Source organism: Coffea eugenioides, chromosome 3 (assembly GCF_003713205.1).
Source record: "Coffea eugenioides isolate CCC68of chromosome 3, Ceug_1.0, whole genome shotgun sequence".
Lineage (NCBI taxonomy): Eukaryota > Viridiplantae > Streptophyta > Magnoliopsida > Gentianales > Rubiaceae > Coffea > Coffea eugenioides.
In genome coordinates this window covers 1,907,361-1,930,268 of record NC_040037.1, presented here as the reverse complement: position 1 = coordinate 1,930,268, position 22,908 = coordinate 1,907,361, and the positions used below count along the sequence as shown (strand labels likewise).

The following is a 22,908-nucleotide window of genomic DNA, read 5'->3' as shown; positions in this document are numbered from 1 at the left end:
TAATTTCCTAGGTAGCTAATGATATAAAAAAAAACTTTTAATTTACTATAAAGTGTAAACAGATAAAAGGAAATTTTTTTTCTTTGAAGAAACCAATATAATGTACCTTTTAATTTCATGAACTTTCTAATTCTAAATTTTTCCCATGACAATTACGAAAAGGTTGTAAGCTGGGTTTCTTTGCTTTTTTTTTTGGAAAATTAAAATGCTGTGCATAATTTGGTAGGCATTTGGTTCAAGCTAAGGAATCGGAATTGTAATTGGAATCATTTCTAAAAAAAAGTATGGGATTTTCTTGAGGGCGTCATTCAAATAACTAGAATTTGGCAAATATCTATAAGGAATAGGTATCATAATTTAATACCATTTTTTACCTATATTTTGTGCCTTTTTTTTTTAACTCTTTCATCGATTCATCCTCTTTTTTTCTATGTTTAAATCCTTCGTACTCATCCTACCACCATATCTCTTACTAAAACACTACCTAGCAACTCTGTCACTAAATCTCTTATTGTAATGAAAAGAATGTGATGGAAAGAAAAAAAATTTTCCTCCCAAACTTAATGGAATTAGAAATATACAGATTTGAGATTAATTCATCAAAATAATACACTCAGCCCATAACAAAAGTTAAGTTGGGTCAATTAAAGGAAAAGAAGCCCGAATGTTTAATGGATGGGAGCGAGAGGAACTACCATGGAAAGAGGAAAGAGAAAATGGAGAGTTCACCATCAAGGTACGGAGGGAAAAAGGGAGAAGAAAGAGCAGAAGAATGATGGAATCATGAACATGAGAGAAAACAGTCAATGACCAAAGGAAGAAAAGATAGAGCGAGATGTCAGAAAAAGTGTAGAAAGAGCTAATTTTTAAATCATGCACATGGATTAAATTTGAAAATCCACCAAAACCTCCCAATTTGTTATAACCCAAACAACTTAGGCGACGCTTGGTTCATGAACCGATATTGTAATTGGAATTGGTATCATATATAAATAATTAGTATGAGTATGGCCTTATGTCATCATTCCAATATATATTGCTTGGTAAACACTTTCAAGGCTTAGGTATCAGAATAAAATATTTATTTTTTCTTTCTTCCTCGCCGCACATACCGCCAGCTTTGGCGGCCAATTGATAGCAGCTTTTCCTTGAACCACCACTGCTAGCAAACTCAAGACAGAATCACAATTAATTGCTACCTTGGAGCTCCTACAATTATTGTATTTAGCCTCAAGATTTCCTAACTTTTCCAATCTAAGATAGATCTAAATTCAAACTACAATCTTCATCTTATTTTTTGGTTTCGGGTATCTTTTGTTGCCAAAACCACCCACAAACCTCATCATCGCCTACTGTTTCTAGAAAAGGAGAAGGGAGGGGAGGGGGTTGTGGATGTTAGGGATGGGCAAAATTATCCGCTAACCTGAAAACCCGTCATATCCGATCAGATCCGATCCGAAAATTAGGATATCCGATTTTTATTATTTGATCGGGTCAAAAGAGGGTCGGGTACCCGCTAAGATGCGGGGCGGGTTAGGGTCACATAATTAAAAACCCGCGGGTACCCGATCCGCCCCGCATATATATATTTTATTTTGTTTTTATTTTTATACACACACTATAAAATAATAAGAACTAAATAAGTAATTTTATTGAACAAATTGCATTACAAATATGAGAAACTATAGTTTATTTACAAGATTCATTTGTAGAGGCCACGATCTTATATTTTATAAAAAAAAGTTTAATTAATGTGGAACATATATATTAAAAATTGTGCTATTTATTTCAAACTTTTATTGATTTCGAATTCTTTTAATTTTTTTCCTTTATCTTATATTTTCTTCACATGCTTGTTTCTTGGTGGAAAACCTTTTTTTAGAAAAAAAATATTTCTTAAATCTTAGATGAATGTGTAAAATATAAAATTAAATTGGTATAAATCATTTTTTTTAAAATTAAATGATAAATGGGACGGGGCGAGTACCCGTTGACCCGACCCTATCTCAACGAGTACTCGATTATAGGGTACCCGTTGATATGCGGGGCGGGTAAGGGTCAAAAAATGGCTGACCCGCAAGGTGCGGGTCGGGTCTGCCAATTGGTGAATGGGGAGGATACCCGACCCGCGCCCATCCCTAGTGGATGTTAGTGGGATGGGGAAGGAGGAAGGGAGCAGAGGTGGTGGAATGGAGGTGGCGGGGGAGGAAGTGGAGAAGGGGTGGTATTTTGTTAGGGTGGTTGTGTGTTTTTTATATTTCATTTAGGAGTCAAATTTGGTAATCAACCAAAACCTTCCAATATAATCGGGAATGGAGAGTCACCAGATTTTTAGATTTCATTCCAATTTTTCAATACCCATACCTATTTAACAAGCAACAAATATAAATATAGTGCTCATTTCAATTCTTGGTTTCCAAACTCTTTGTACCAAGCGGTCTTTGAATTCCAATTCCAATTCCCTCTTACCAAACGGCTTAGGAGTCACAGCCGTACTTCAGCTATAACATCTCGACTTGAGATGCCGTGTAATAGTTCAACATCCCACTTAAGCTTTATCCTCTGATTCGATCTGCCGACAACTTCACCTTCCAAGAAAATCAACGTCAGATCACTCTTCGAAACTCCACCCAGTCTTGAAATCCTAAACGTCACAAATAAAAAATTTATCTCAAACTCCGTCCTTCTGGTGGCACGTGCAACCAAAATAATTAATCCCATACATAAGATTTAACAGGCTTTTTTGGGTCGAATGGGCACAGGCTCAGGCCAGGCTCGCACTGGTTCGAAGCCATTCACAGTCCTAGTTTTAGGCCTATATGACTATTGACGCAAAACAGGCAAAATAGTCCCATACATGGACACGAGCACCTTTATACATGTCCTCCTTAGTCCCTTGGTCATTTCTTTTGATAGGCAACCTGATTCCCTGCACTACATTCCTTCGGACATCGCATTTCTAAGCCTTCTGTTCTAGATTTCTAGTCCACTACATTATTTTGCATGCAAACAAACAATTGTACTCCTACTACTTGTATAAATTTCTATAAGTTTTACGTAGTTTAGAGAATTTAGGTCTTCACACATTTTATTTTAGGATGGGTGGCATGCATTACCAGAGTAGTAACAGGCTTTCATGTATCAAAACTGACTATAAGTGTCTTATCATTCCTTGAAAAAGCGAAATAAAAGAAGGTAAGGGCTCACATCCTGTTGACTTGTTACATCTATAGAAGTCCAGTTATAGAGAAAAAGAAGAGTCCTGGCAAAAAGACACATGGCCCAGGTTGATCACAGACGTAAACGCCTCTAGAAGTTTGAGAAAGAAGAAAGGATGTCGAAACCAGAGGATCAGACAAACACAATAAATGTTGAAGGTGGAAGCTCCAATTGAAGTTTGCGAAATGCCAAAATGACAACCCTATGCTCCAGCCGGCAAAGGAACACTTTTGTTTTATCTTTGGTCTTCAAGTGCACAAGCAAGACACCAACAAAATATGCTCCGTTACTTCACAAGATTGAAGAAGATTTTGCACAATGCATAGCAACATGTGAACAAGTTGCAAACTTTGAGAGGATTTGCCTCATTAAGAGATTCAATACTCATTGAAGTCTTAAAATTTAGCTTCAGCTTGTAAAATTTCAACAATGTTCTGAATACTAACACATGGATTAATCTTCTATATACTGACAGTGTATACACTTTCACCATCAAATACATAACACATAATTCGAATTTAAATTTGAAACTTAAATTTTGCATATGTGTCGTATATCCAACCGTGATAATGTATATACTGCCGGTGTATATAAGATTTACTCATAACATAAATAAATGTATCTCGAGATGATGAATTTTTAACTTGTAACAACTAGTCTCAACCATTTTACATGATCAAGTCTGTGCCCCTAAGCAACATAGGATGGGATGAGTAGTTTTCCTTGGAGTTGATTGATAAAGAACATAACACGAATATTAATGGGGAACTTATTATTAATGGGGGTAGTTTCCCACGGTCTACCAGCTTATTCTCATACACAAGGAAAGAGGGTATGTAGATGCACAATTAGCAGACTAGACCACGAACAAAAATAGCACAGAATTATAACGTTAACAGTTGGATTTTATCAAATAAAAAATTAATCCGTGTTATATGGATTGATAGATTGCAAAAATTCAAATGATATACTGATCAGCAGTACTCAATGCCAGCTATATTCCGTGACAATATGCCCTGTTTAAGAAAATGACAACATGGATTTATTTGGACCTTCAAATCACAACGTGAAAGGCGGTATCCTCCTAAAAATAGATTCAAACAAAGGAGGACAGCTTAAGTCTCTTCACAAGCTTAAGATCCTTGAAGATCACAGAGGGAAGTTTATATTTTTCTCCTCCCTCCTTTCTTTCTTCTTTCTTTCATTGAGGAACGAAAACCCCACCACCCCCTCCCTTTCTGCAGCATCAACAATGGGTTGTGGGGAATCAAAACATGCTGTTGCCACGGCAGATACCGTCAGCCAAAGCAAGAGATCAAATTCTAAGAAGGCGAATGGTCAGGAGAATCCAACTGTCATCGAGAGAGCCACAGATGATGTGAAAACAAACACCAATGCATCCCTGGAAGAACCAAAAAAAGGTGCTAAGGTGGTTGTCAATGAAGGTGAGAATGTTAATAAAGATTCGGGAGGTGCCATTGTCAAAGAAAGCGAAATTCCAAAAGCTGATGATGTGACAGAAAGCGAGGTTCCAAAAGCCGATGATGTGAAAGAAAGCGATCATGAAGGAAAGGGAGAGGCTGTAGTCGAAACTGTCAAAGAAAAAGAGAACAAAGAGACCGCGGTTGTTCCTGAGGATACAAAAGATGAGAGTGAAAAGAAAGATCTGAAGGAAGGAAGCACCGAGGAAACGAAAAAGGAGGAAGCTGGCCCTGATTCCCCACCCAAGAAAGCCGCATCTGAGCAGCAAACAGATGCAAATGAAATTGTGGAGGACAAGGGACCAACCACAGAGACAAAAAGTGGTTGGTGATCAGTGCATAATATTTTATCAGCTTTGCTGCATGAATTATCTCAGTGATTCTAGCTTTGTAGGACTATAATTCACGAAATTTGCCAGTAACATAGGCTTAGTTTCAATTCTCGATATTGATCGTTGATATGATTTGCTCTATATATGCAGAAGAGGCCCTTACAGAAAACAAAGGAAATCAAGATAAAGAGGGAGAAGCTGCCGTGCAAACTACTGAAACAAAAGCCGAGAAGGCTCCTGATGCTAAAGAGGTATGGTTCTGATATTTAGGCTTTAGAGGATGGTATTTGGGGTGGTTTTAACAATTTTTATAATTCACAACATCTTGTTAGACAACAAACTTTGTAAAATTGCAACCTTTAATCCGATTTTCTAATTACTAGTGCAGTCATTTTTGCTTTCAATTCACTTTCTAACCGATAAATCATTCACAATCATGCTGGATAATCTACTTACCACCTCACAATCATGCTGATATTCCGGTTATAATGCCATTATCTAAATCTCACAATTTTCAACATCTCTACAGAATTTTTGACGTAGGAAGGTGGAAAAGTTTTATCTAGTTTTTTTTTTTTTTTTTCCAAAACCGATAACATTTGCATTAATAACTAGTGCAACTGTTCTTTTACATCTGCTTGAGCTGCCTCTAACAGCCAAGCTGGAAAGTTTCCTTCCCACTCAATCTCATTTAAACAATTAACAGCGAACCTTGCTAAACTATGACTGACACAGTTGTTTTCTCTTTTGGTGAAAGAAAACAACATTTATCAGAGCATCTTTTTAGTTTCCTTATATCATCTTGCAATCTGACTCGAACTCAACTTTCTTCCATGCCCTTCTTTTTGCCTGTATCATTGCTTCCCTGATTGCTAGTGCTTCCTCTAGTCTCGCCTCACTGCAGCTACTTCTTGGAGTTGCCCATGTAATCAGCACCTTCCCTTTACTGTCTCTCGCTACTACTCTCCATCCTGCCTTGTTCATCTTTTGGTTCAAAGCCGCATCTGTGTTTATTTTGATCCAGCCTTTTTGTGAGGGAACCCACCTGAGATCCTGATCTCCTGCTGCCTCGTCCTGTTCTTTGTTGACCCTATCTTTTAGCTACTTAATGTACCAATATTTGCTTTACTGGAATTCATCAGAAACTTAAGTACAGTGTTTGTGAATTTTCAGGAGCATGCAACTGAATCATCTGAAAAGGATCCAAAGACAACCTGAAGACTCATCCATTAGGCATTTTTAAGTACTTGATATTGGAAGTCGATGGTATCTCCAAATTATGTACTCGTTATCAATTTATTCTGTTTACTGGCAGACATATACGGCTGTATTTATTCATTTATCGAACTATCAATATTACTATTCTGTTCAGGGTTTCTTTAATACACATTGACAGATGTTCCGCCAGAATCTCAATCCTTCTTGTTTTTCTAACATCTTGGTCATTGATTATCAGCTAAAATCAAACGAACCCCAAATCTTGAATTTCTTGAAGTTTTCATTTGCCCATTGATAGGAAACTACGATCAAGTTTGAGCTGTTAGAAAATACAAAACTCAAAGTGCCCTTGAGGTAGAATGCCATGCAATATGATATCAAATGTTTCATCAAAATCTCAAACTCTGTTCCTCTCATTTCAAGAGTTTCTTGAGAATCTCAACAGCATTTTCATCACTGATCAACAGGCCCCGGCCTAACATATTATCACGGAGTGACACTATTGACGCTCACTTTTTTGTTCTTATTTTAATACAAGGGCATCAACCATTTTGGTTGAAGGTATACATAGATGTGCATCTTCAGCTGCTACTGCATTTCTTCTCTCTCTCTCTCTCTCTCTCTCGGCCATAACGCTGTTTTATAGAGCAATTTGAGAAGTTGGTGGATTACAAAACGAAGATACCATCGTTTATACTTCTCCCGTATGCATTAAGATGTCAACCCTCATAGGATAACCTGGACTGCGGAGGCTGTTCCTTATTATTACTTGTTTATTTTATTTTTTTTAGTAGGAGGAGGGGGGGGGGGGGGTGGGGAGTGGTTTAGGGAAAGCAGCTTGGATGTGGAGAATGACCAGCAACTCCATCACCTCCCAGTTGCTTAATCTTTGTATATATCAACAATTAATGTATTTACATAAACAATGATGAAGTCAGTCGCAGTCCCCCTTTTCGTTTCAGGAAATAGAATCTACTAACTATATACAAGTAGTTTTTCCCAAACCATTCCAGAGAAGTACCAATTTTCAGCAGTGTACTTCAAAGATGCAGAGTCCCAGGGAAAGGATCAAAAGAATGCGGCAACATCTCGTCTATGTACAAGTAACAACATATCTACATTGAATCCACCTGACCCTTCACTTCCGAGCTTCTTCTCAAAATAGTGGATGATAAATTTCGAGCTAACACAAAATTTCCGTCAATATCCATGGTTCTGTATGCAGCAACACGAGGATCCAGGATTATTCTGCACGAAACTCCTTCCTCGTTACCCATTTGAATACCATAATACACCAAATGATCAAGAATGCTGTTTCCAGACACTGACCTGCAAAAGTTTTTGCTAACTTTTCAGATAATTGTGCCATCAATGAACAGACGTATACATGAGCTAAAACAACTTAATATGTCTTTCATGGTCAATGAAACAAGGGACAAATGCTTAATACTGTATGGCCAACCAAGTGTCTTCATTGTCATCAACTTCCTCTCATCCTCAAGTTCATGGCAAGCGCAGAAATAATCATTCAAAATAACAATTTCTACATCTTAGGAGTCAATTAAGAGAAAATTCACCTGCTACATGTCGGATCTTCACCAGAACTATCACACACCTTCTCAATCATAAAAACTAAACTTCCAAAAGCAATATTATAAAGCCACACCTGCAAATCCAAGTATTAATTTGAGAAAAAGCTAGAAAGCAATTTCAGAAAACGACACATGTTATTTGACTTTACCTAGTATGCACAATTTGATCAAAATACTATGCATGTACCCAACCACACAAGATCCAATTTATTAGAGGATTACCTCTGTTGGGAAGTGATGGTACGTCTTCTGAGGGAAATAATAATAATAAGGCGGCAAATGAGGCACAATATCATGCTCATGTGTAACCCTAATTGTGCGAGGAACGAATTCACTATAGTAGGATGCAAAAGCTGCATTACCAATTCGAGGTTGTCCAAATGTTACAACCTGAACATCTTTCTCTCCAATATTGACCTGGGAATAAGCAGAGAAAGCTTTGATCAATGATAAGATATCCCCAGAATAACCTAACACATATCCTGGTAAAGCACAAAGTGTTCAACACAATCTCCTAATGTTCGTCCAGAGATGCAACTCTCCACTAATTACCCTTAAATAAACTTTCTACACATACTAATCATTCCATGCTCCATTTGCTAAAAATGCAAAGAAAAGACCACGTCAGGTCTCCTATTGACCTTACATCATGAAGGGTGGCACAACCAAATATTTTGTAAAAATAGAAGTATATAGCAAGCGCCTATGTATGCTAGTTCAGCCATCAAAGAACACTTTAAAGAAAATTTCCTCCCTTTTCCTCCTAAATTTTCTTTAAATGGGGGTGTAAGGAGGATTACGAATAGTGAATATGGAGGAAACGAGAGCACAAAGACAACAATTCCAACAAAACACTACTCAAAAAGATCATGATATAGTAATAGTATCCCTATTTAATCAGTCGTGTATCCAGGAGACATATATAGAAGACAAAGTGTTTAGAAATTAAAAACTTCAAAGATCTCAAGGTCACAATTACCGTGAGATCCAGTGCACAGAAAGCAGCCATAGCTCCTCCCATTGAATGCCCTGTCGACATAATTTTAATATCACCATATAACTCCTTTGCTCTTTCAACAGCACTTAGAATTCCCGGACGTAAAGTTGTGTTGTGATATGCAGTATAAAAACCATGGTGCACCTGAAACAATGTAGAGACAAATGAACACAATTTGCTCCATAAAGAATCTAGAATGAAGACATAACTCAGAACTAAATGTAGCACACACCATTGCATTATCCATTCCAGGGTAATCTATGTCAAGTTGCTTCCAGTACAAATCTGCAACCCAATTCTGTATGCTGTACCGAACGAATTAACCCACCCAAGGAAATCAGAATATGACAGAACATTTGGGCTAAGATAGTCAGCGAAGACATATTAAAGCACATGAAATAAGCGAATACCCTCCACTCTGAAATAAGAACATGAAATAATCATATTAAGATAGTCGATATTTCAGATATTATCGACTTTTTTATAAGAGGTCCAAGTCTGGAACGATCTTATTACCCTGTCCTGTAGTTAGGTCTTAGACCCAATTATCACTTGCTATTATGTACTAAATATGATAAGCAAATAGCTAATAGAAAACTTCACTCCTGTCATCCATCTCGGTGTTAGAAATGGCTGCAGACCCTCCACTGTTTGGATGCAAAAGGAATATTTTAAGTTCTGGGAAAATCTAAAAGGACATGTAGTCATGTTTCTAGCCCATAAATGGACATAATTAATGAACTCCAACTGTCAACTTAGAGCAAGGCCCTTTTACTTCACTAAACAGTCTGTATTGAGAGATAAACAACATATCAACATGGAGTAAGAAAATAATGAAACCTGGTTTCTTGAGTGCCTCTAAATGCAATTATAATAGCATTGAGATCCTTTGCTACTCCTACAAATGCCTGCAGCAATTATAAGAAACTGTAAGCAACAATGCCACCATCAAGGGAAGAAATGGAGAAGAATTGGATCAAACAGTTAAAATTGGAATCCAATCCACCGTCCTCATTCCATTATACAGCAAAAACACACCTGGAGGCAGCGTTGGACATCAATAATTAGCTCTATCATTTCAAAACCCTGCTTCAATATAGAAAATTTCTTTGCTTAGACACATAATTGACCATTACTGTGATACTAGCCAAAAAAGGGGGAAAAATCATGCATCAATGACCCGCAATTCCATTAGTTCAATCAGCTGAGTATAAAGTGGTCACGCTTGTAAAGTACCTCGGTGAGATCATTACATCTTTCACATGTCCAAGTAAATAATTGTGTTGTATCTGACCAGTAGACCTGCGAGTGCCAAATTTTCCTTCAGATGCATTGTCGGTATGGAATTTCTCAGAATTAAACCACAAAGTGTCTTAGTAATACAACGTATGCTAAAAGTAAAAGCTACTAGGTATGGATCAATTGTTGTATAAACATAGAGTTGAGCTTCTATATTGGTGCCTAAACTTACTGCTGAAGCATATTCTGCCAATACTCTTGCAAGTGTGTGATTGTACACTGGCAGATGACCCTTGTGCTTGATCTTGACCTTAAGCTCTGATCCAAAAAACAACAAAAGATAAATGAGATTGGAGTTACCACAACAAAGTGAGTCAAAAAGTTCGCATATTTTATGACTCAAGGTTAAGAAAAACACAACACGAGAAAAGAACAGAAACAGAAAAGGATCCCCATTACTAATCTTAGCATTTTAGATTAGTCTTTTCCAAAATCATTTCAGGAAATTTACAGTCATAAAATAGTAAGTGCTTGTTGCATACTCATTACACGTGAATGTCCAGTTCCCTTCATTCAAGTGCAGACATTGAAAAACATTATTGAAATCAAGAGCTACCCTCTTCTCATGTAAACCATGCTCATGGCACTCAAGATAGATTTTCACCCGGCAAGAAAAGAATGAACGAAAATTCACGTACTCTCATGATAATGGAAGCACATTACTATACGCAAGGATACCTCCTTGAAGAACTCCATGCTTCAATGTTCTTGTTAAATTCCTAGATTCTCTAGAGGAAAAATCCCTTGCTCATTTAAACAAGCACAACTTCAAGAAATCACATTCACATTTTCTTCTAACTCAAAGCATAACTCAACATAAATCACGACCTAAACTATGCAATCTATAGCTTCAAATTCTTCCAACAGTCAGTTAACAGCCAAATTACGTAAATAAACTTCCAAAGCATCAACTTTACTAACTAATTAATTACCTCTTCCAGTCGAAGTTGCACATAAAGATATCAAAATTGCCGCAGCTAACCACCATTTAGCTGCCATCCTCTGCACAAAATAATAAAAAAGAAAGACAAGATGTCTCTCAAAACCCCCAAAAAAAAAGAGAATATTTTACTTGTTTGAAGCTGGACAATGTTAAAAAATTAAGATCCATAAGCACTAAAATTAGGGCAAATTCTGCAAGTACAAAATTCTAAATTCAGAAAAAATAAAATCTAAATACCCGCTATAGAGGTTCCTTGACAAAACCCAGAGCTTCAAGATAAGAAAGGACTGGGCTTGCGGTATTCCGGCAACCGTCGACGGGCGAAAACGGCACGGCTCAAGAATAACAAAGCGACGACGGGTAAATTGTGATAGAGCTTTCAGCAACTTGGTGTTGTGGGAGAAGTTAAAAAAAAAGCGTGGCTAAAAGATGCCGGAATGATTCCAAGTACAGCGGCTTTTTGAAGCGGTGTCTATAATTATTCTCCTCGTGTCGTCGAATGTTTAACGTCGGCTAGAATATGAGTGGAGGAAACAGATTTTGTGGGGGTTTTGTTTTTGGAAAAATCCAAAATACCTTGACGTGTAAAAGACTGCATATCTGTGTCAAAGGTAACGATGCTGACCCCACTATACATTATTGTATTTGGAATAGGATTGGATATTCTTTTAAAATTAGGCAACCTACATTCTGACACTCTCATATTCATTAATCGTCCCGCGTGAATGGTCCAGCGGCAGCACCTCCTTCTGGTAAAACTCTAGGTCCCAGGTTCCAGGTTCGAGTCCCTGCGCTGCTGGATTCCCCTCCGCGCACTTACCGTGCTTGGGTCGGGTTGGGACGCCAAGGCCCGGGCCGCAAGGGATTAGTCGGGCCCCGTAAGGATTGATCCGGACACCCTTGTGTCGAAAAAAAAAAAAAATCATTAATCAATTTTGACCCCCATATGATTTTGCCCCAAATTATACATAGAGCCTAGGTTGGATGTTTATTCTTTGGAATGGAACATTCTTTTGAATTCATGAGAGAGCAAAGGAAAGAAAATTCAAGTTTTGGCTTTTCTATTTTCTTTTCTTGGTATATAACGTCCGATAGTTAATATTAAAGTAGAGTAAAATCAACTTAAATCTCAAATCCTATTTTTCCATAATCCAAAATATTATTTAAGAGGAATCAATAGGGATTGATTCCATTTTTTTTTTTTTGAGATTTAATTTATCGTACTCTGCTTGCTTGCAGTAGAGTGCGTGAACTGCAAAATTAGTATTAATTATTAGTCACTTTTCTATTTTAGAAAACATTTCTTTCAATTACTTTTGTAGCTGATACATACTTTATTTGTAGAGTGAATGTAATAAGAACTTTTGACAAGACAGGGAAAAAAAAAAGAAAATTGGCGACAAAAAGAATAATTGGTTTTTTTTTTTTTTTTGGTTCAGAATATTCGTGTGGAATCTGTTTGCCAGCTTCTGAGCCCAAAATATCTGCTCAACCCAGCGAAAGGACCATTCCTCATGGCACAAATGCCCAAATGACTGCCCCTTCAAAGTCCAAGCCCACGTCGTGTTCCCCACACCCTACTCCACATAAGCCCATTGGCGGGAAATCCATTTTCACACCCACTCACATGGCGGGAAGACGATGACTTTTCAGCCCAAAAAATGCAAAAAGAAAAAATAATAAAGAAAACGTATTTATTTTAGTAGACTCTTTGCAGTTTATTTCACGTTCTTCACTTTTTCTGTTGCTTCGGCGAAAGGAATCGAGAAAAAGGCAAAGAAAAGAGAAAACCCTTGATTTCCAATGGCTAGAGGTACTCGGGCTATGAAGGAGTCATCTCCGTCATCGGAGGAGGAGGAGGAGGAGCCGCTGTCAAATTCATCGGAAGATGAGGAAGTGGAGCGAGGAGTTAATATTAATGATCAAGTTGAAGAAGAAGAAGATGAGGAGGAGCTCGAAGCCGTTGCGAGAACTGCCGACGATTCCGACGAAGAAGAAAATGATGCTGCCGCTAACGATGGTGGTGGTGAGCCGGACGACGACGACGAGGAGGTAGTTGAATAGTTAATTTGTCTCTTGGTTATTTTGTTAATTTTTATTTGGATTAATTGCCTGTTCATTAGTAGATCTGTAGTGTCTGCTTTGTGGAGAGTATGTGTGGTGGTTAGAGTTTGTTTTCCCAATTTTTTATTTTACGGTTTAGTGGTGGTTGGATATTTTATTCCCTTTGGCTTTTAGTTCGGATTTTGTTTTACGTTTATTTATTTAGTTAATTTTTTTGGTGCATGCATTGAGTTTTTGAGTTGATACAGATAGCGTCTGCATGTGTGTTTGATAGGGTTTGTTTACTAAAAGATTTGATGTTAGAGGTGGCATATTGTTGTCTGGAAAGTTTGATCTGTTTGGGGTAGAGTTCGCTGCTTTTTGGTGCATTGTCTTTATATATGACACTTGTGCGCATGCACTGGGTTTTTTAGGAGATATACATGGCTAAAGTTTATTAGTCGTTTTATGGCTGTTTGCTTGCTATATTTACTTCCAGAAAGAGAAGTGGATGGGAAATTTGAGGTCTTTTGAGCTACATCCTGCAGAGCTGCTTATGTTGCTGTTAAAAATAATAGCTTGCTTTTGTAATTACTAAGTTTTGGATTAGAAAGCTGTTTGAGTGTTTTTGTGCGTATATATGACCCTATTAACAGGAAGGAAATGGCAATGATGTGGGCACTGCAGTTGCTAAGCGTGAAAAAGAAAGGCTAAAAGAAATGCAAAAGTTGAAAAAACAAAAAATACAAGAAATATTGGATGCTCAAAATGCTGCCATTGATGCTGACATGGTGGGTATTCAGTTATCACATTAGTGCTATGAGGGTTTGCCTTCTCCACTTCCAAGCATCCTTTTAGTGTTTGCAGGATATTATGTTGATATTGTTCTTTGAATGGCAGAACAACAAAGGAAAAGGGCGTTTGAAGTATCTACTTCAGCAGACAGAGTTATTTGCCCATTTTGCCAAAGGAGAACAGTCTGCTCCCCAGAAGAAGGCTAAAGGAAGGTATAGGGTAATATGGCATGCAAGTATTTTCTGTTGTGATATTTATCAGAGTTCAGGACAAGGTTTCGCCATTGTAGGACAACAGTCCTCCTTAGTATTTTTAAATGCACTCTAGTCGTCGTATAATAGTTCAGTGCAGCAATTTTTATTTTCTGAAATTCCCTTCTAGTCCTTGGATAATAGGGCTGGGGAGGAATAGTTTTTTTGGCAGCCTTCTCTGGTGATTTCATTTCGAGATTTTGCCTAGTGATCTCAACTAATTACCATATTTGTCTGTGCAATTCTGGTTGGTGATAACTTCTGCTTTTCCCTCCAAAACCGCCCGAGTCTGCCTCCAATTTGTTTGGGTGCTGAAAGGGCTGACTTTGACTATACAGAGTCAATAAATGGTTCTACTGCATGCCTCGTGGGCTGGGACCATGGTCTGTTAAGTTTGATTTATTAGTGCTACATCTTTGGTCCACTGAAAGCTCTATGGTTTAGGAAGGTTGCGCAACTACTCATATTTTTACTTATTCATTCAAAGTCGTCCTAAGGTGTTCATATCTGGTAAAATGTGGTGATTGTTCTCTACTTACCTTTTTGATTCAGGGGTCGCCATGCGTCGAAGCTTACCGAAGAGGAAGAAGATGAAGAATGTCTCAAAGAGGAGGAAGATGGTCTCTCTGGAACAGGAAATACTAGACTTGTTGCACAACCTTCTTGTAATTATCTTACAGCCTTTGACATATCAAGAGATAAACCTTTAATATTTCTTTTATTTTCCTTCCTTCTTTATAGATCTATAGGTGCATGGTATGTTTGTGGACTTGTTTCTTGTTTTAAGGTTTGTGGTGGAATTTGCATTGTATCAAATCTTATCATTTTGACTTGGTCCTGATGCAGTCAAATCTTGTTGTGCATTTCAATTTACTGGAAGTAGATATAGGTTCCACTAGCTAAATTCTAAGCTATATTACATGCACTCATGTATGGGTGTTGTGTATGGGTTTGTGTGATTCGTTAATTTCTAATATGATATGGTGACATGGGCACAGCTGGGGAGGAGAAGAGTCGTTGACAGAGATTAAAAGATGGGCTGGCTATCATTTATGTAAAGGTTTTTCAGATAAGAATTGTTTTTATCCAATTTGTAGGGATCAATAGAAAAGGCAAATCCCTTACGATAATACCAGATCCTGCTTGGTTTTTGTGGTCATGTTAGATAATACTTTGTGGATATCAAATAAAGCAATTCAAGAGTGTGGGGTCTCTCCGGGAGAGGTCCAAGTTTAATTCTTCAATTCCTCACATGGTCAACTGAATAGTCTTCAGTCCACAATACTCGTAAGAGAGATTTTCTTACGGCTAAGTAAGGCAGTAGTTCTCTTCCTCGCCTGCTATTTCCTAGAAGTAAACAGAGTCAAGGATTCCAATGTACCGATTAGTAGCTTCTCTTATGGTTGTTTATGAGTTCCTCAGATGTTATCTCTTGTAGCTTTATGTCCTTCTTTTCTGATAGCTCTTCTTTATGGTAGTTCCTACTTAGGATAGTTTATGGAACTCATATGATGTTTATAGTCTTTCTTTAGTTGTTCTTTGTTTATGATTGAATAGTTGTATGCTAATATCCCTCTGGAGGCGAGGGTCTAAGTCTACTTTTGGTGGAGTGAATAAGTTTTCCATTTCTTGAATTCTCTCTTTTAATTTAAAATCATGGTATACCTGCAACCTCCTGTTCTGGGCACCAATAAAAATTCTTTCCAGTGAAAGAGATCATTATATTTCCACAGTTTTAAGCGGATATTGAGATGTAAAAATTCCCTTGTAGTTGCAATAAGGCTGTAGCTTGGAAAACCACTGCATTTGCATGTGCAGCAATGATTTTCAGTGGAATCTGTTGGAAGGAATAAACAACTCTTTTTCCTGTGAAGAATATCCTTCATTAGGAAACAATTGGTTTGTTTACTTATGGTGCTTGAGTGTATGGTTATAAACTGTTTTAAAGTCAAGAATAATCTAGATTACAACTTCTCAACTGCATAAAGTGAACTTCCAAAACCAATGAGTTTGTTTGGATAAGAGTTTATTTGCATGATTTATTTGAGATAATTACTGTAGCACTTTTTATGATGTGATGTATGTGAGATAAAAAGGTGGTTGGGAAGATAAAAAGGTGGTTGAAATTTGTGAAGTAAATTTTTTTATTTGAAATCAAGCCAATCCAAACAAACCCAATGTGTTTTACTGATTTTGGCGTCTTACTGACGGTTATGCACTTTATTGTTCCTTACAAACAGTGGAGTGTTGGATTGACTAATGATACTTTTTGTAATTATCTTCTTTTCTAATCATCTTGCTAGTGGACTGGTTTACTAGTTCTCGTGTCACTAGCTTTTCTGCTTAGGTGGTGTTTTATCATGTAATTTATGACTATATTTCAATTATGTTTCTGCAGGTATTCAGGGAAAGATGAGGGACTATCAACTTGCTGGTTTGAACTGGCTTATACGACTCTATGAGAATGGTATAAATGGAATCCTTGCAGATGAAATGGTATGATTGTGGGCCAATTAGCATTCAATTTTCTATGTTTACATGCTCAGTGGCTGATATTTAATTTCTCTATATCTGGTGCTACTGTTGATGGTTAAAGGGACTGGGGAAAACATTGCAAACCATCTCGCTGTTAGGATACCTCCATGAATACCGAGGAATAACTGGTCCTCATATGGTTGTTGCTCCGAAATCTACACTTGGCAATTGGATGAATGAAATCCGTCGATTTTGCCCTGTGCTTCGTGCTGTAAAGTTCCTTGGTAATCCAGATGAAAGAGTAAGGATATGTGACCCTTCTAAATGTTCATTTTCAGCTGAAAGCTGTCAGATGTGTAAATTCTTAACTTTTAATGGTACAGAAATATATCCGTGAGGAGTTGCTTGTTGCTGGGAAATTTGATGTATGTGTAACAAGTTTTGAGATGGCCATTAAAGAGAAGTCTGCTTTACGTCGCTTTAGCTGGCGCTACATCATAATTGATGAAGCTCATAGAATCAAGAATGAGAATTCTCTTCTGTCAAAGACGATGAGGCTTTACAATACTAATTATCGGCTTCTTATCACTGGGACACCACTGCAGGTAATTTTTCAGTATTCTGCACAGTGATTAAAAGTTTGTGATGTGGCAAATTTTTGTCCAAGTAGTGTGTTGATTTGTCAGTTTGTCTTTTGACAAATCCCTGCCTGCATTTGAAAGTATGGTTGCCATGTGATAAGAGATGAGTGACAAAAAGTGCTCTCTGAGTTATATGCTTGATGTGCTTGCATATTGTACGAAAACCATTGTCTTTTTTCAGGGTGTAATTCTCCTGAAGTAAATTGCTTCTTGCATGTAGTGGCTGAAACATCTCTCAGAAGAAATTTTCTAGTTCCTGTTGAGTTTCATTTTATTTAGGATGACTGGTATTAGAGCATGCAGAAGTTTGTGAAGAAATTTTTTTTTTTTTGGAGGGGGGGGGGGGTTTGGCCAACTGTGTGTTGAACAATGGTATTGTTGTCCTTAAAGTTGTTCTATTTGTCTTTCTCATATCTCGGATTCAGTATTCTTGATATGTAAAGTACTTGTGCAGAATAACCTTCATGAACTGTGGTCTCTTTTGAACTTTTTGCTACCGGAGATCTTCAGTTCAGCTGAAACTTTTGATGAATGGTTCCAAATTTCTGGTGAGAATGACCAGCAGGAGGTTGTGCAGCAGCTTCACAAGGTACTTTAGTACAGTGTTTTCATGCATTACATGTTATTACTGCAATTGACCTGAAGTTCAATGAGTTGCCAAAACGAAACAGACCACTTTTACTGTATTTTCTTGGTATGATAACTCACTATTGGTTGAATTGTTATTTGTGCTTTATGCGGGTTTATATACATATACATAGCGGAAAGCTCTGTTTCCTTTTATTAGTTTAGAAATATTTGTTTAGATGCCTTTCACTTAATCGATCTTGCTGTTTTTGTTGCAACCTCTTTTTATACGCCACCCCTGGCTGGTGAGCTATTTTAGTCTTCTCTGACCCTTATAGTAATCTTATTTGTCTTTTCTCATTCTGCTGTATTCCCTACAATCTCTTGTACATTGACCACAATTATAGTTTCTATTAAATACTTGATTTTTTTAGAAATGATTAAGAGAGTTTACTTTTGGACATGGCTCTTTCTGTGATCCACGTGATCGTGTAAAATCTGTTCCACTGATAACTCTCCTATTTTTGCCCCTGTTATTGATGTTCTTAACTTGATAATTGCAATAACAGGTTCTCCGGCCTTTCCTTCTGAGAAGGTTGAAATCAGATGTCGAGAAAGGTTTGCCTCCAAAGAAGGAAACGATCCTTAAAGTTGGTATGTCCCAGATGCAAAAGCAATACTACAGAGCTCTTTTACAGAAGGATCTTGAAGTCGTAAATGCTGGTGGAGAGCGCAAACGTCTTCTTAATATTGCAATGCAGCTACGTAAATGTTGTAACCACCCATATCTTTTCCAAGGTGCTGAACCTGGACCTCCTTATACTACAGGAGACCATCTGATAGAGAATGCTGGTAATGCTCTTTGTCACTCTCTAGCATGAAGGCAATCTATGTTTGGACTCCTTTGAACTTTTTCCCCCCTAATGGATCTGCACAGGCAAAATGGTTCTTTTGGATAAGCTGCTTCCCAAGTTAAAAGAGCGTGATTCACGGGTGTTGATATTCTCACAGGTTTGTTTTTTTAATCTTCTAGCTACTATTTGTTAGGTGAAGCTTACAATAATTGAAAACTGTACTGTTTAAGCCTCCAGAGGATTATGTGCCTCACCAGTCCTTTCATTTCTAGTCTTAGTAAATTCTTTTCTGCTTCATATTGACATTTTGATTAGTAATGCCTTGACATGATGTGATGCAGATGACGAGGTTGCTTGACATTCTTGAAGACTATTTGATGTACCGTGGATACCTGTATTGTCGCATTGACGGCAATACTGGTGGGGAAGATCGTGATGCTTCCATTGATGCCTTTAACAAACCAGGGAGTGAAAAATTTGTATTTTTGTTGTCAACTAGAGCTGGAGGGCTTGGTATTAATCTTGCAACTGCAGATGTGGTCATTCTCTACGATAGTGACTGGTATGTATTGTCAGCATTAGTTACTTGTTGATACTGGTTTGGATTACTGTATGCTAATTTCATTAGTCTTCGTCATCTTTAGGAATCCACAGGTGGATTTACAGGCCCAGGATCGTGCTCACAGAATTGGGCAGAAGAAAGAAGTACAAGTCTTCCGTTTCTGCACTGAGGTTTGACTCGTTTTAGTTAACTTATTGGTGAGCTGGAATGTGGGTAGTCAGAAGTAGGCTACATTGAAAAGTGCAGTAATAGTTGTTAATTGGTTATTGGCAGTATACAATTGAGGAAAAAGTGATTGAGAGGGCTTATAAGAAGCTTGCACTTGATGCTTTGGTTATCCAGCAAGGGAGGTTGGCTGAACAAAAGAGTAAGATTTTATTCCACATGGTTTTTGGCTACACTAGGTTGCTTGAGAAATTGGTGTGCTTGAAATATGATCCTGAATGGTTTTGGTGCAGCTGTTAATAAAGATGAGTTGCTGCAAATGGTGAGATTTGGGGCAGAGATGGTTTTCAGTTCCAAAGATAGTACAATAACTGATGAAGATATAGATCGGATAATTGCTAAAGGAGAAGAGGCAACAGCTGAACTTGATGCAAAGATGAAGAAGTTCACAGAAGATGCAATTAAGTTCAAAATGGACGACTGTATGTCATCCACATGTTTGATCTATCTGTAGTCATTAAATTGTTATCTTCTTTTCCTGCTACTTTTGTGTTTGAGGCTAAAAGTTGATATTCTTCTGCAGCTGCTGACTTCTATGATTTTGATGATGAAAAGGTAGAATTGTTTTTATACTGTTGGTTTGTTTGTCATCAGGATGTCTTCCATGCTGACATATGGCTTCTATTTCTCCCACTGGTCTTTCTTGTTTTCTTTTTGAAGGATGAGAACAAGTTTGATTTCAAGAAAATTGTGAGTGAAAATTGGCTGGAACCCCCTAAGAGAGAGCGGAAGCGCAAGTATGGTTTCACATTACCAGAAGTTTGATGTGTATTTTGTTGTCTTTCATTACTCATAGTCTTTCCTCTTTGCATGGTAGTTACTCAGAATCGGAATACTTTAAGCAAACAATGCGCCAAAGCGGTCCTGCAAGACCCAAAGAGCCACGAATTCCTCGAATGCCACAGTTGTAAGTTTTTTTTTTGTCTATGTAACACCTACATCAATTTTTGTTTTTTCTCTTTTGTGCTGTGTTGTCACTGTATCTGCTGCTAAACTTTTCCTGATCTGGGTTTCCCTGCTGGATTAAATTTGATGCCTTTTTCAAGGCATGACTTTCAGTTCTTCAACACACAGAGGCTTAGTGAGCTATATGAGAAAGAAGTGCGCTATCTAATGGTTGGTGATGTCATGACTTTCTTTCTTTTGGTTTGTTAATATTTATATGCCTTATTTAATTTTGCTTTTATTTAAGCTTCTTTGTTTCATATTTTCAGCAAACACATCAAAAGAATCAATTGAAGGATACAATAGATGTGGAAGAACCTGAAGGTATGTTAGTTCACATTACATGAATGCTTATTGGTCTTTTGAAATGTGAAAATTTTATTGATTGGTTTGTACACGTAGATGTTGGAGAGCCTTTGACTGCCGAAGAGCAGGAAGAGAAGGAGCGGTTGTTGGAAGAAGTGAGTGTACTTCACATTGTCTGTTAAGATACCTAAAATTTTTTCTTTTACGAATTTGTGTAATTTGAAGTGCTTAAGGCTCTTACTTCAACTTAACTTTGTGACTTGTAGGGGTTTTCAACATGGAGTAGAAGAGACTTCAATACCTTTATCAGGGCCTGTGAAAAGTATGGCAGAAATGATATAAAAGGTATTGCTACTGAAATGGAAGGGAAAACAGAGGAAGAGGTTGAAAGATATGCAAAGGTTTTCAAAGAAAGATACAAGGAGTTGAATGGTGAGTAATAAACTCAGTTTTGTGATGTATATAATCTCAATTTTTGAGTAATTTACATTTGTAAGCTTTTCTTGATGCTACTAAAGAGAATGCTCAGATGTGTTATGGTTGTGATGCGTATTTTCTTTGCCTTAATGTTGTCAGATTAATGCTAATCGCCATGTGAACATTTAATACAATATAAAAGGATGTTAAGTGAATAAAATCGGTGTTAAGAGCTGTTGTACAAGCAGGAATGGAGTTACTTTTTATCATTTATTGGGGCTCTTTATTCTGACATGATAAATTAATGGTGGAAATGTGGTTTTTACAGATTATGATAGGATCATTAAGAACATTGAAAGAGGAGAGGCCAGAATATCTCGGAAAGATGAGATCATGAAAGCCATTGGAAAGAAATTGGATCGCTATAAGAATCCATGGCTGGAGTTGAAGATCCAATATGGTCAAAATAAAGGGAAATTGTACAATGAAGAGTGTGATCGATTCATGGTGAGTGACTGACTTGCAAGTTATTTTAACGATCCATGTTTGATAATTTTGTGTGCCTCTTATTTTTCCTGCCTCATCCTGTACAGATATGCATGGTTCACAAACTTGGATACGGAAACTGGGATGAGCTGAAGTCAGCATTTCGCACATCACCTTTGTTTCGTTTTGATTGGTTTGTCAAGTCTCGCACCACTCAAGAACTTGCAAGGAGATGTGATACGCTAATTCGTTTGGTTGAGAGGGAAAACCAGGAATTTGATGAACGTGAGAGACAAGCCCGTAAAGAGAAGAAGCTTGCAAAGGTAGATCCTTCTTTTTCCCCGTTGTGTGAAGTCATTATACCGGTGGAACCTGTTCTTTTCTTGCTCATAAATTGTCTAGAATTCTTATGAGAACTAATCAAAATGGTCTGTATTTGATTTTTGTAGCAAAATATGACTCCATCTAAACGTGCAATGGCAAGGCAAGCTACTGAGAGCCCTCCTATTTCAAAAAAGCGCAAGCAGTTGCTGATGGATGATTATGTAAGCTCGGTATGCTTCTTGTTTTGCTAATCTTGCAAATTTTGTTTATAAACTGATATCAGCGGGTCTTAAGGAAATGTATTGTGTCTTCATCAGGGGAAGAAGAGGAAGTGATGCCATAATGCAAAATGACGGTCATTTTGCGGTAGTCCTCTGCTATTCTAACTAGGAGGATGCAAGATGGATGGACCAACCAATATATCTGCTTACAAGAACTGATTGGTTTTGGCATTTGCTGTCTGTACTGGCGGCAACATTGATCGGCTCCAAGGAATTAATATAAATTCAAATTTTAGATTAGGAGTTAGTTATTATTGTATAGATTTATGGCAGTAGACCTGAGCTATAGTGCTCGTTTTGGGTGAAACGGCTATTCAACTTTCCTTGAGATTGCCATACTCGATGCAGTACGGTTCAACTCTTGTTCTCCTTGGCTCGGGGACGGTTAAATATTTCAAACAAAAATGTTCCTGGGAACTTTTGATAGTTGTAATGCGTATGTTGAGGTTGTATCATGCTTGGACTTGGATAGATTGTCTGGTAACAGGCTTCTCAGCATTGGACATTGATCTGATGTTCAGCGAGCAACTTAATGATACAAAGACTTTTTGAGATATTTTTCTTGAGAGACAGTGACAACCTGTGATTAATTTTAAACTCGTGGCAAAAGTTATACGCCATTTTTACTAGCACCTCCCATCTGCGAGTATGCAAA

General features: G+C 37.5%; 3 protein-coding genes across 4 annotated transcripts; 2 read left to right on the top strand and 1 right to left on the bottom strand.

Moving 5' to 3' along the window:
• The first annotated feature begins 4,338 nt into the window (after positions 1–4,338).
• On the top strand, positions 4,339–6,397 carry LOC113766877 (nucleolin 2-like). The gene is made up of 3 exons (XM_027311041.1): positions 4,339–5,024; positions 5,183–5,283; positions 6,206–6,397. The coding sequence occupies exons 1-3, from the start codon at positions 4,472–4,474 to the stop codon at positions 6,248–6,250; spliced, it is 699 nt and encodes a 232-aa protein (XP_027166842.1). The 5' UTR covers positions 4,339–4,471; the 3' UTR covers positions 6,251–6,397.
• Positions 6,398–7,093: 696 nt separating this feature from the next.
• LOC113765695 (lipase-like) lies at positions 7,094–11,612 on the bottom strand. Its single transcript, XM_027309934.1, has 11 exons — positions 11,319–11,612; positions 11,071–11,140; positions 10,311–10,396; positions 10,076–10,141; positions 9,878–9,925; positions 9,680–9,747; positions 9,072–9,144; positions 8,822–8,983; positions 8,065–8,259; positions 7,828–7,916; positions 7,094–7,579 (listed from the first exon to the last, which is right to left on the bottom strand). The coding sequence occupies exons 2-11, from the start codon at positions 11,135–11,137 to the stop codon at positions 7,366–7,368; spliced, it is 1,068 nt and encodes a 355-aa protein (XP_027165735.1). The 5' UTR covers positions 11,138–11,140; positions 11,319–11,612; the 3' UTR covers positions 7,094–7,365.
• A 1,212-nt stretch (positions 11,613–12,824) lies between these two features.
• LOC113764819 (ISWI chromatin-remodeling complex ATPase CHR11) lies at positions 12,825–22,821 on the top strand. Of its 2 annotated transcripts, none has more exons than XM_027308827.1 (25): positions 12,825–13,133; positions 13,781–13,915; positions 14,025–14,131; positions 14,723–14,835; positions 16,569–16,666; positions 16,767–16,946; positions 17,029–17,250; positions 17,741–17,875; positions 18,423–18,705; positions 18,791–18,864; positions 19,049–19,269; positions 19,352–19,439; positions 19,543–19,636; positions 19,728–19,916; positions 20,018–20,049; positions 20,155–20,231; positions 20,312–20,401; positions 20,541–20,610; positions 20,709–20,763; positions 20,842–20,900; positions 21,012–21,177; positions 21,491–21,669; positions 21,756–21,971; positions 22,098–22,193; positions 22,290–22,821. In XM_027308827.1, the coding sequence occupies exons 1-25, from the start codon at positions 12,885–12,887 to the stop codon at positions 22,305–22,307; spliced, it is 3,246 nt and encodes a 1,081-aa protein (XP_027164628.1). In that variant the 5' UTR covers positions 12,825–12,884; the 3' UTR covers positions 22,308–22,821. The 2 variants fall into 2 exon arrangements, with proteins under 2 accessions (XP_027164628.1, XP_027164627.1); XM_027308826.1 differs by having other exon boundaries at positions 22,098–22,202.
• The last annotated feature ends 87 nt before the right edge of the window (positions 22,822–22,908 follow it).